General features: G+C 40.7%; 1 protein-coding gene across 1 annotated transcript in view; it reads left to right on the top strand.

The window, feature by feature from the left end:
• Positions 1-5,577: 5,577 nt before the first annotated feature.
• The window catches only part of rnf31 (ring finger protein 31), a 58,970-nt gene continuing 52,756 nt past the window's right edge, over positions 5,578-11,791 (top strand). The window contains exon 1 of the mRNA XM_076078899.1: positions 5,578-5,796. Within this exon, the coding sequence (XP_075935014.1) occupies positions 5,735-5,796 (62 nt within the window). The 5' untranslated portion in view covers positions 5,578-5,734. The remainder of the gene's footprint in view (positions 5,797-11,791) is intronic.

Here is an 11,791-nt window from a genome sequence, read left to right as displayed (position 1 = left end):
GGAAAGCGCACAAGGACAGGGGACAAGTTCAAGTCCCTGCTCAGGGACTCCTTCGTCAGTGTCATGCATTTCTACACTGAATGTGTAATAACAGGCTGATGAGGCTTGACCCATTTTAAAGGAACCTCCAAACATGGCTGAGAAGTGTGACCTTCTTTGCCCATCTTTTATCGAAATATTGACTGGCCACTTGCTTAATGGTGTGTTCAGACAGACCTCCTGAATTTAGGAGGTTGACGAAGAGCGCCCAAACATACAATCTGTTTTAGTCTCTGTGAGACTGCTGTCTTATTAAAGGATAATTCAGGTTGATCACAACTTGGGTCTAGTTTTGACATTAATTTATATTGGTAATAATAAAACACTCGACATTCTAATAACTGAGATCTAGAAACACTCTGACATCAATAAAAAGACCAACAGGTCAAGAAACATGAGCAGTCAAACTATCAGAGAGGTTGGAAACAAACCAGCATGCTAGTCACACATATTTGGAGGAGAAAACAAAGACAAATATCCCCTAAACATCCATCACAGTTTACAGACCTACCACATGTAAACCTCGGATATACTCCCAATCGGACGCGTGGTAATTCTCTTTATGCTACTTTCTGGAGTCCGTGTTGCACACATGCGCAGTAAATCACTACGCTACCACTTGTAGCATAGTGTAGTGTCTGCGCAGCAAATTGGGGGTATATGCGGATGTCCCCACAGAGCCTACGATATAATTTTCATCACACAGACCCTGGCGGACCATTGCGTACTTGCGGATGTGGAAAGCATGATATCAGCTTTAGGCCTTCAGTATGCTTCAAACAGAGTACCTGTCTAACTTGAATGGGGGAGGAGGCTGCATCCAACCATTTTGGTAACTTTTCCAAATTGCCAACCCGACAATCACTTCCACAGAGAGGATGGCTTTCTAGTGTGACCATTCAGAACAGAAGAAAAACAGTTTTGTTGTACAAACCAATTTCTTTCAAACCGGTTTTACCTCCAAATAAAGTGGTTTAGTTAATCTGGAACTGTTGGTTTGTTTCTAACCCGTCTGATTATCTGACTGCGTTTTTCTTGACTTGTCAGACTTAGTTCTAGCATTGTCGCCATGTTCCCAGAAATCAGCAAGTAAATTGGTGAGTATGTTATCATAAACAATAGGAAAGATGGAAAAAACTACCAATATAAGACCAAGTGGTACACAAATACACTATCCTTTGAGAAAGGAGGTGCAGGTTCAACCTACTGCCCTTCAGTCCTGCAAAGGCCACACCTTTGGAACCCACTGAGGGAGGTGGCCCCTGAATTGAAGTGAGTCCACACACAGTTTGTACTGCTCTTCCCAACGTATATTCATTTATGATGGCTGGGGGGAGTGTGTCTGTGCGTGGCTGCTGATTGTATTGTGAAGGTAGTGTAAGAGTGCCCTCTACAGGCATTCTTCAGGCACTTGAATGAAAGGACCTGATGCCTCTTTAGCAGTCTGTGTAATCGTATTTAATGGCTATATTTGTATTAGATAAGCTGTGCATTCATTTTAATGCATGCTGACACGTTCAAACGCGCACATTTAATTGTGTGCACAATGTATTACTCACACACAGTGCAGACAAGTCATGAGAATGTGAAACATGAATTCTAAGTGTGCTCCCAAGTATACTTACTCTTTCTAGATGAATATGTCATATTTTTGTTTGCAGTTAAAACAAATTAATTGCACTTTTATAAGAGAAACTTGGAGCTGTGTATTGTTAACATCTCAGTTTATTTAAAAAAAGGGTGCCTTTTCATAAAAAGACAATTTATGAGAAGATGAAAAAGAAACTGTACATTATGGCCAGATTTGTTTTTGTTCTTATTTTTTCTCATTTATCTCTATTTAGCTGATATGTTGACATGCAAATCCTCTGATTCTCAAGTTGTGCATACCTTTACTGCTTTGTGTTCTCTAATCAACTTCAGTCAGTCATCTAAGATTTCATCTTTCATCTCAGAGCTTACAGTTCTAACCTCACTGTGCCAGGAAATTCATTTTTTTGTGGAAAGCAGTGGCTTTGGTTATGCTCAGTAGTGACTTCAGCTTGGATCAGTTTGGTGCTGCAGCACTGTACTAAATGGACAGTGACATTTAATAGGTGTTGGGTAACCACAACAAAGAAAGTCGCCACCCCAACATGTGGACAAATAACAAAGAACCTGACTCCTGTTTTATAGGTCCTGTAAGTGGAAGTGTTGGGGAGCGCTAATTCCTAATTTTACTTACACTGTTTTGTGGGAGCCAATATCCCAAGCAGGTCAGTCGAGGCTGTTGATTAAATAAGAGTGCTTCACTGGGCACAGCGTGATCTCACTGGAAATCCCTTCAAATGATAATGGAGAATATTTTGACATTGTGACGCACAATGCAGCTAAGGGTGACAAATGCTACCCTTATGGCCTCTTTGTACATCCAAAAAACACTGAAAAATAACCAGTAAATAAGCTTCCAAAATTCTTCCACGTGGTCATGACATTTTGTTTTGATCGGATGAGGCTCTGTGGTACGGAAAAGTGTTGCTTTTTCACTGCTGCAGATCAGTGAACATAGAGACAGAGACCAGCGCATACTCGGGAAAACCACGGCCACCGAAGGGAAAAAACGATTAATGCTGCTTTTAGAGTGCTGCCAGAATGAGTCCTTTCAGCACGTCAAAGAATTATTTTAGCACCCTATGTCTACCAGGGAAGCAGTTGATACCTAAAATGATGATGGAACAAGTTAGCTGTCAGCGAGCTAATGTTAGCTATGTGTTAGCAAGTTACTGTAGTTAGCTAAGGCATTGGCAAACACGATACTGCATGGCTTTCTAATGTGACATTATCCACTATAACACAAGTTGCATGCTGTCGAAATGTTTAGTTCAACTCACATACATATAGGTAGCCTAAAACTCACATTTGGACAAAATGCTTGCTGCACACGTACAGATAAGCATACTGAGTGTCAGGATCCCAATGTCTCCCATTCTTCCTGATGATGCCTCATGTCTTATTGCCTGTATCCTCAGTTCTTCAGTTCAGAAGCTTAGATCTGGGTTCTTCACTCTGTTGGTAGTGCATCCCACCACACAGCAGCTTTTAGGCATTTTTTCTGTTGCGTGCTAGCAGACGAAAGAGACAAGGAGGCACCTTCACACAATATGAAGTCAATAAGGAGCAAGAAATTGTTGTTGTATTAGTTGCTCTGTCTCTATGAACACTGCTGTTGCTCTCCTTTGCACAACTTCATCTCATCAAAATCATCCCGAAAAATGTCCCAAAAAAAATCTCCTTTTGTAGTTGTTGTAATCATTTGGGTTTTGTACAGTGAGACACAATCATACAAACCAGACTCTAAAACCTTCTCTCCATCTCTCTGGCCTGCTCTCCTTGTTTTATCATTTCTTTAATGTTCCACTCTTCCTCCATCCTCATGTACTTTTGTTTTGTTTAACAGTAGGCTGTGTGCTGATTAGTCAGTTGCATTATTTGTAAGACAACATAATAATAGTGAATGATAGGGACTTTTGTTTCATCTACCAATATGCAAGACAAATAAATGTGTTCATGTGACCTACTTTTCTGCGTGTGTTTTGTGTCATGTGTATGCATGTGTGGATGTGTGTGTGGATGCAGGCAACTTGGCAAAGTGGGCCCCCAAAAGCTGCACTGTCACGGCATGTCACGTAGTGTTGGCAATTTGATTATTAGAAATGTGTTACATTTGCACCACTAACCTATATGCACAAACATTAGTAAAGTATATGCCACTACTTCATACTCCACTACACTTAACTGTCAGCTACCTTTTAAGTATACTTTTCAGAATAAGAGAAAAACAACCTATGATGAGTTTATAAAAAATGATACACTGTTGAAGATCACAGTAGATTACTACTGTACAACGACAGTCTACAAAGTAGTTAATGTTAGGCCATGACTTGCTGCAACATTATAGTGCTGTTAATATATGATACTGCAGTAATAAACTGACGGGGCAATACATTTTGTAGCATGAACTCAAAATACTTCTTAAGTATGTGCATAGTTGTAGTAGTCCATTAGTCCTAGGATCTGCTTCATCTTTAGCAACAGTGTCCTTCAGCAGGTTTATAAGGTATGAGCAGCCAGCAGTGATTCTCCATCATAAATCACAGCACCTGCTGCGCTGGTTACTCCATTGCTTTCTGATTGTGCTTTCTCAAAGGCGCATAAAGGCCATTGTAAGTTAAAAAAAACAACAACAAAAAAACGGAGAAGGGGAGAAGGGAAGTTGGGGAAAATCCAGAGAAAAAACTCAGAGAAAAAAAACTTTATATTATCTGAGATATTTTCTAAGATTAAAGTCACAATTTCACAGTTTTTTTGTCAAAAAACCTCATCGCTTCACTTTGCAAGATTCAACCTAGTCTTTATTTTAAGATCACAATCTAAGTGAAGATACCAGGAAACAACATCTACAATGTTCAAAACAGATTATAGTTTATTCAGGTATATGAATACACACCTATACACACATTTACACGCCTCCGGTAAACACTGTGGCAACTGGAGACGCAGAGTGCAAAATATATTTATTATATTAGTATCTATTCATAAAAGGACACAGAAAGAACTTGAAAGAAATGCGTATAAGTATCCTTTAGGACCTTCATCTCACGCTAATTTATGACTGTAACATCTCAGAGAATATTTGAGTTTTTTTGCTTCTAAAAATTTTACTCCGTAAATATATATATATTTATTTTAACCTACAATGGCCCTAATTTTCCATTGTAGCTTTGATCGCATTACTATGGCAGATTTAAGAATAGGAATTGAATTTATGTTCCCTGGGTGGGTATGGGTGAATAGGGGGTTAAAACACAACATCCCTCCTCACTACATTTGCTGTAGGATGGTATGTATGCGTGGGGATGGGGGGCTAAAAGGGGCCAAATAGCAAATTATTTGCCCCTGGGCCCCGAAACAGGATTATCTGGCCATGCATGCAGGGAACCAGCATCTACACAACGCACTTCGAGTACAAGTTGTTAAAAACAACAAGTTATTTAAAAAAATGTATTATTTATGTTGGTTTTCTAATTGACCAACTGAGTTTCCTGCCCTGACAGTTTGGATTTCCTGACATAAGGTTCCTCACTTGATACTGTAGAGATGAGCCTTTCTATTTAACCTATCGTAAATTGATACAAATAATATTATTGACATGATAGATAAGAAGGAATACCACATATTTATAATTGGACAAAAAAATATGACTTGCCTTTAATCTAAAATCTAAAATTTGAAGATATCAGTAAATAATATCTAAAATATTCAACTATAAATATGACTAACTGCAAAATAACTACATATCACAGATTTGCATTTTAGCTAGGCTAAATATAATCAAACAATCTAAAATATTTAAATGACATAGCCGTAAAAACGTCCCTGGAGAAACAAATGGGTGACGTCACCCAAGCTGCGACCGTGTTTTGCCCCAGCTCGAGGTGTTATGTGACAGAGTATTCGACACAACACCGGTGTGACCTCATGATTGGGGTTCTCCTCATACATCCATGGATAACACGCTGGACATCATCCACTACCGGTTTGTGGTCACAGTACGTTTTACGTCACCGGCAGACGGACAGACACGTTACTGCTGCAACACTGACCACCTTACATTACGTACACGTTATTTACCGTAGCTCGCCGTAGCTGGGTGTGAATGAAGGAGGACCTGCGAAGAGCAGCACCGGGACTTCACCGTTGCGTTCCTGCAGACTACAGGTAGGCAACGAAACCGACCGCTGTCACCTCCCGTCATACTGCAGACGACACCGATATCCGGAGAGCACAGCGGTACGAGTCTCAGGTGGAACGACGTGTCGGTGTGCAGCTACACATTTGGTAGCTAACCTCACGTGTTTGGACGTTTCTACTAGGATACAGCTTCATATTGTTTCAGAACAGCGAACTTTAATGATCGTTCCAGCGGGTCACTGCGAATCCACGTCCGTGTTGGAGGCAGTGTCTGCTGTTACAAGTCTAGCATTGCAGACTGAGGTCAATCCTATTCAGGGTGGCGGGGCGCTGGAGCCGATCCCAGCTGACATTGGGCGAAGGCAGGGTACCCTGGACAGGTCTCCAGTTGATCGCAGGGGACATGTAGAGACAGACAAACATGCACGCTCACATTCACACATACGGGCAATTTCGAGTCTCCAAATAACCTAAGCTGCATGTTTTTGGACTGTGAGAGGAAGCCGGAGAACCCAGAGGGAACCCTCGCTGCCACGGGGAGAACGTGCAAACTCCACACAGAAGGTGACAGTGCTATCCACTACACCACCGTGCAGCCCCAAATTCATCTCAATTATCATAATTTAAAGATTGCATAAAAGGAAAAAAACGCTCTTTCGTTTTAGCATTAAATCATTAATGCACATGGCACAGATGGGATCTGCTGTATTACAGGCCTATACACTTTATTACAAAGCAACATATTTTATGTAGGGATGCATAGATACTGCATAGATGCATCTAACCCGGCAAATTACTCTTTCATTCATTCATTCATGTGCAATATCAATGTATATGTGCAATATAAAGACGTCCTACTTCCTAGCTCATATGTGCAATAACGTGTATCCAACCACTCAATCGATTCAATTGTATTTGTTTTGTTTTTATTTTCCTGTTTTGTTTTCTGCTGACTTCTCTTGTTGCACTGTCCACTTTGCTGCTGTAATTCTGCCAATCTCCCCGCTGTGGGCCTAGTAAAGGATTATCTTGTTTTATACCGATACTGACCCAAAGAGCTAGGTTGGGTGTCGGTGACAATGAGGCTTTGAATAGATATTCAACGCACTTCTCTGTTTAAACACCTTACACTATTAGATACTGGAATTAAAATTTTCTGTTTATAATTTGACCATTCTGGTGCTGAGTTAAAATGATATACACAATTGTAATTGTAATTATAACATTTTTTAACCAAGTTAATGGTGCATGATTTATTATTTTATAATTAATAGTAGCATGCAAATAGTTTGGAAAATGTATAGCTATGTAGGGTTCTTTCCACGATGTTGTCAGACACTTGTAATATCAGTCTGAGCCTGTCAGTGGCAAAAACAAGCACTTTTCGTGGACGTACATTTATGGTGAAAAGTTGCCCGATATAATTACATTGCAGACCTTTTATCGGCTGCTGGCTGCAGCGGCCTTTCTCAACATTGGACCAATTTCAGAAAATGTTCTCCCGATTAGTCACCTCGACACAATCACATGGGACAGTAGGATCCAGGTTGTGAAATACCGAAGTAAGCCTTTACCTTTTCTCCGGCGCAATCATCAGGTCAAAATCTCAATTAGTTTAGTTTATGACCATGGTCAATGACATTCATTCCCATCAGCAAATTTGTGTTGAGCTGTAATTAAGAAGTGCTAGCATGACAACATACAGGGCGGACTGGGGGAAAAAAGTGGCCCGGGAGTTACTGTCAGACCGGCCCACTCAATACATTTTTTTATAACATTTGGATCCACCAATTTGCCTGGATGGACACATGGAATAAAATGATACTGGCTATTGTAACACTCCAAGGTAGGTGTAGTTTGCGAGATGAATATGCTTAACTCTGCGCCAAAGGTATAGCGCATTAGTCTATGTAAGAGACCATGAATAAACCGAAATGCGCCCTAATTGCGCGGTATCGAATCCTGCTCGTGCCGGTTTTGACTCGTGATCATCTAGAAATATGTACGTCAGCAACTAAAATAACCATAGGCGGCCTATATTAAAGCATTGGTGGAAAGTTGATTATATTTTCTTTTATTAATCTGAATCTTCAAAGTAGTCGAGTAAAAAGTACAATATTTGCATTTGAGGTGAATTGGACTAGAAGTATAAAGTAACATGAAATGTAAATACACAAGTAAAGAATAAGTACCTCAAAATTGTAATTAATTACTGTCCAAACTAAGGACCTTATGTGATGATGAAGCAAACAAAGAATGTGACTAACAGGAGGATTATTATTTATGAACATAGTTTAGAGTTCAGAAAATCCTCTCTTGGGTAGATATTCAAAGTTGTAATTTTTTTGAGTGAAGTTGTAATAGCTAAATAATAATGAGGAAGAAGATGAAGAAATCAACACAGAAAAGTCAGTTTTATATTTTTTAATATAGAAAAACAACAAAAATGACGATAATAAAGTGTAACATAAAGGACTTAAGGTATTCAATTCAATTTATTTTCGTACAGCCCAAAATCACAAATTTGCCTCAGAGGTCTGTACACGTACGACATCCTCTGACCTTTGACCCTCACAGTGACCGTTGTAAAGCCAAATCATTTAACAGTGCAAAGAATTTGAAAACACACACACAGTTCCAAACATATTAAGTTGTTGGAGGGTTTTCACGTCCTGGCTTTTTTTTCCCGTAACCCCGCTTCTTCAGCATCGCCCTCCATTCTTCAAATGAGTGTCAGACTCTGGACAGTACCAGCTCCCAAAGTACTGAAGGTGTGATGTGGCTTTCTGTCTTTGTTGCACTTTCTGCAAAGGATCACGTCTGTCTTCTTCACGTACTTTCTCTTGACGGTTCCACTTTGCTCCATCTCTTTTCTTCTTTTCCTGTACTGTTGAGTACTGTAAGGAACAGCTTGACTGGATGTGTGAGTTGAAGGTGGCACAGCTGAAGGTAAACTGGGGTTGGGGGAGTGGAAAAACATCATCTGTGAGGGTCCAGGTGCGGCCATCACCTGTGAGGGTCCAGGCACTACAGGAAGCCCCATAGATGGGAAAAAGAAGGGGAAGGAGACGGGCGGTCTCTTCTTGAGAGTTGCTTCTCCTGCAGTGTTTGGTGGCAGGAGGTAAAGGTGGGGCTCAGCCAAACTGCCAGAATGCAGAGATGGCCCTTTCTGCAGAGCCGCAGGAAGCTTCTCTGGTCCTGCTGAGGGTGCATCTGGAGCTGGGATACCCTGCTGCAACATGTTTTTTTCAAGTGATTGTACCTTTAAGCAGTAATACACAAGAGTGATCAATTGCTATGTGATCATGACACAGCAATAGATCACACCCTCTTATGTATGCTTGCTTTTGTAAAATAGATTCTTCATTTAGATTTCCATTTCATGTGTTGAGCCAGCCATCATGCTATGAAAACAGATTACAGCTGGAATGCAAAACTGACTAATGGAAGCGATGCAGAAAACATGCTCTGCATAAAATATTAGTATATGAAGCATGCTCATATACTCACCACTGTGTGACTGTTGCAGCAACCAACTAATCAAGGTAGTTTAATCTTTAACAATGTATCTATAATGCAATATATATATATATATATATATATATATATATATATATATATATATATATATATATATATATATATATATATATATATATATATATATATATATATATATATATATATACTGAGCTTTTTTGTATCCTCGATCTTCAAAGTAACAGGTAACTGAAGTTATTAATTACATGTAGTGGAGTAAAAAGCACAATATTTGTTACTGAATTGTAATCGAGTAGTAATGAAATGAACGTTACTAACAGGTGTCCAGTAACGTTGTTACGTTATTGTAAAGGTTACGACTCACAGACAAGAGTACCCTTTCATTTTATTTTAGGTCTTGTCATGCTGTATGTAACATTACTTTATTGTAAATGAATGAATACATAAAAAGAAAAGTAAAATAACAGTAATGGCGGACAGTCCCACTTAACGTTAGCTCGCTACGGTAATCAACAAGCGGGTTAGTTTGTTAACTCTGTTAGTTAACGTTAAAGTAACCCGACACAAACGTAATATCAGTAACGTTAGACCAGCTAAGTATCCTGAGTACTAAAATCGCTATCTGTAATGTAATACAGTGATGACAGGTGACGTTCGTTAGGACGCGTTTCATCGTTAGTAAAGAGTTACCGAGCCACGGGTCATTCATTCAAATATCGATATATCTCAATTCATTTATATTGACAGTAGCTATAAAGGATGGACTTACTTTCGAAATGTTGTTAAGATGAAAAAGAATCAGGCGGCTCGTCCTCCACCGCCGAATATAATCATCTTCGGTCGTCCTCGTCATTCACCGTGAGTGTTCGCGAGCTCGAAGACGCCGATTGGTCAATTCTTGGTTGATTCTTGGTTGATTCTTGGTTGCGATACGAGCACCGATTGGCCGCAGCGGACACTTCCTGGTTGATTTGTGGTTACAGACTGAACGGTGATTGGCTTTCACAACCAAGAATTAGGTCGACTTACGAGCTACATGGAGCGCCAGTATCAGATGGTTATACGTATAACTACAGAGCCTTAAGGAATGAATGTCAGCAGAGAAAGACCACACAATAAAGAAACTGGAATCAGAGGGTAGATTTAGTATGAACTATATTGTAGAAATGAACAGAACAGAACATACGATGGGGTGTGAACATCAGTGGTATCAGTAGTGTTGCATGCTGGGTGTGTGTAGGGGTGTTGAAGGTGCATAACAAAACAATAAGTTAAGTAACAGAACCTAAACTAACTCTGCCAGCCCAGGTGCATTATAGTCACATGGTAATAAAAAACAATATCAGTATACTCATGTGTTATTATTACCTCACTACATGAGTCGTTTTTGCAGCAGCTCACTCTTTTCTGCAACACCATCTATGACTTTCTCACTGTCCAGCATCTGCAAAACATTTGTCTGAGTGTAGCCATCAACATAAAAGCCTCCAGGTGCTGTTGAGATAGTGAGCTCCTGAGCCTGTTTTTGATATATTTCAGCGTCGAAAAGCTTTGCTCGCATGCTACCTGTGTGACAGAGGGGGTAAGCAGGAACCTGTATGCAAGGCCTATGATGTGGTATGCATCTGTCAGGAGGTTGTACTGCTTCAGAACTCGGTAGCAACAGATTAGACAGTCCTTGCAAGATGAGCACTTTTTGTAAACCATCTCTGCCTCATCTTCAGCATCCTCCGGCCCGGGTTCTGTTGTCTTGGTTGTGTACTCCTCAAATACTGATGCCTTCAGCCTATCCCACTGTCGTGCCAGACTTTTGAGCTCGCTCTGTCATCAAATGGCAGCAAACATTTGCTCAACTCTTGGAGTGCTGCCTCTGGGAAACTATCGCCGTAAGATGTTACCTGGCTGAAGTTTTTGGGGTCCAGAAGTGCCAGATCAGCATACAAAGTGCCATTCTTGAGGAAACGCTGGTGCATGCTTCCTGCGACTGTGTCCATGATTCGATTGTGGACCTCAATCTTGTATGATGTTTTGGCATCAGTCACAGCCTCATCTTGGGACATCTCTCCAGGCATGGATTTCTTCCCCGTTTCTGTGGCAGAGTGGTCTCCACCTCCAGCTCAGTCTCCTCACTCTGCTCCTGTAGTTGATTGTTGGCCCACTGGACAAATTTGTCGGCCGCTGTCTTGACACTCTGGAAATCTCTGGTCATATCCTTCAGCTCTGCTTCTGCAGCCGCAACCATCCGATGAGCTGTCAGGATGTCCATTCCACTTGTCTGAAGGTATTTAGAGACTGGTGACGTGACCTGAAAAATTCGCAGGAAGATCTGAGCTGTAAGTATAGTCTCATACTTCAGAAGCTGGCCGATGTCCGTGTGCATTGACTCGTGCCGTGGCATTGATGGTCTCTCCATCTTGAATGGCTGAGAGGGTGTGGAGGACATCAACACATAGCCCTGTCTGGCTTTCCAAAAGAGCCAAACACCTTTGTCACAGCTGCATCTTTGGACCACCAGCGCGTT

This window comes from Anarhichas minor, unplaced genomic scaffold, assembly GCF_050575085.1.
Source record: "Anarhichas minor isolate MPS153535 unplaced genomic scaffold, ASM5057508v1 ptg000006l, whole genome shotgun sequence".
Lineage (NCBI taxonomy): Eukaryota > Metazoa > Chordata > Actinopteri > Perciformes > Anarhichadidae > Anarhichas > Anarhichas minor.
Note: the sequence above shows the minus strand (reverse complement) of the source record. Positions and strands in the feature narration are given on the sequence as shown.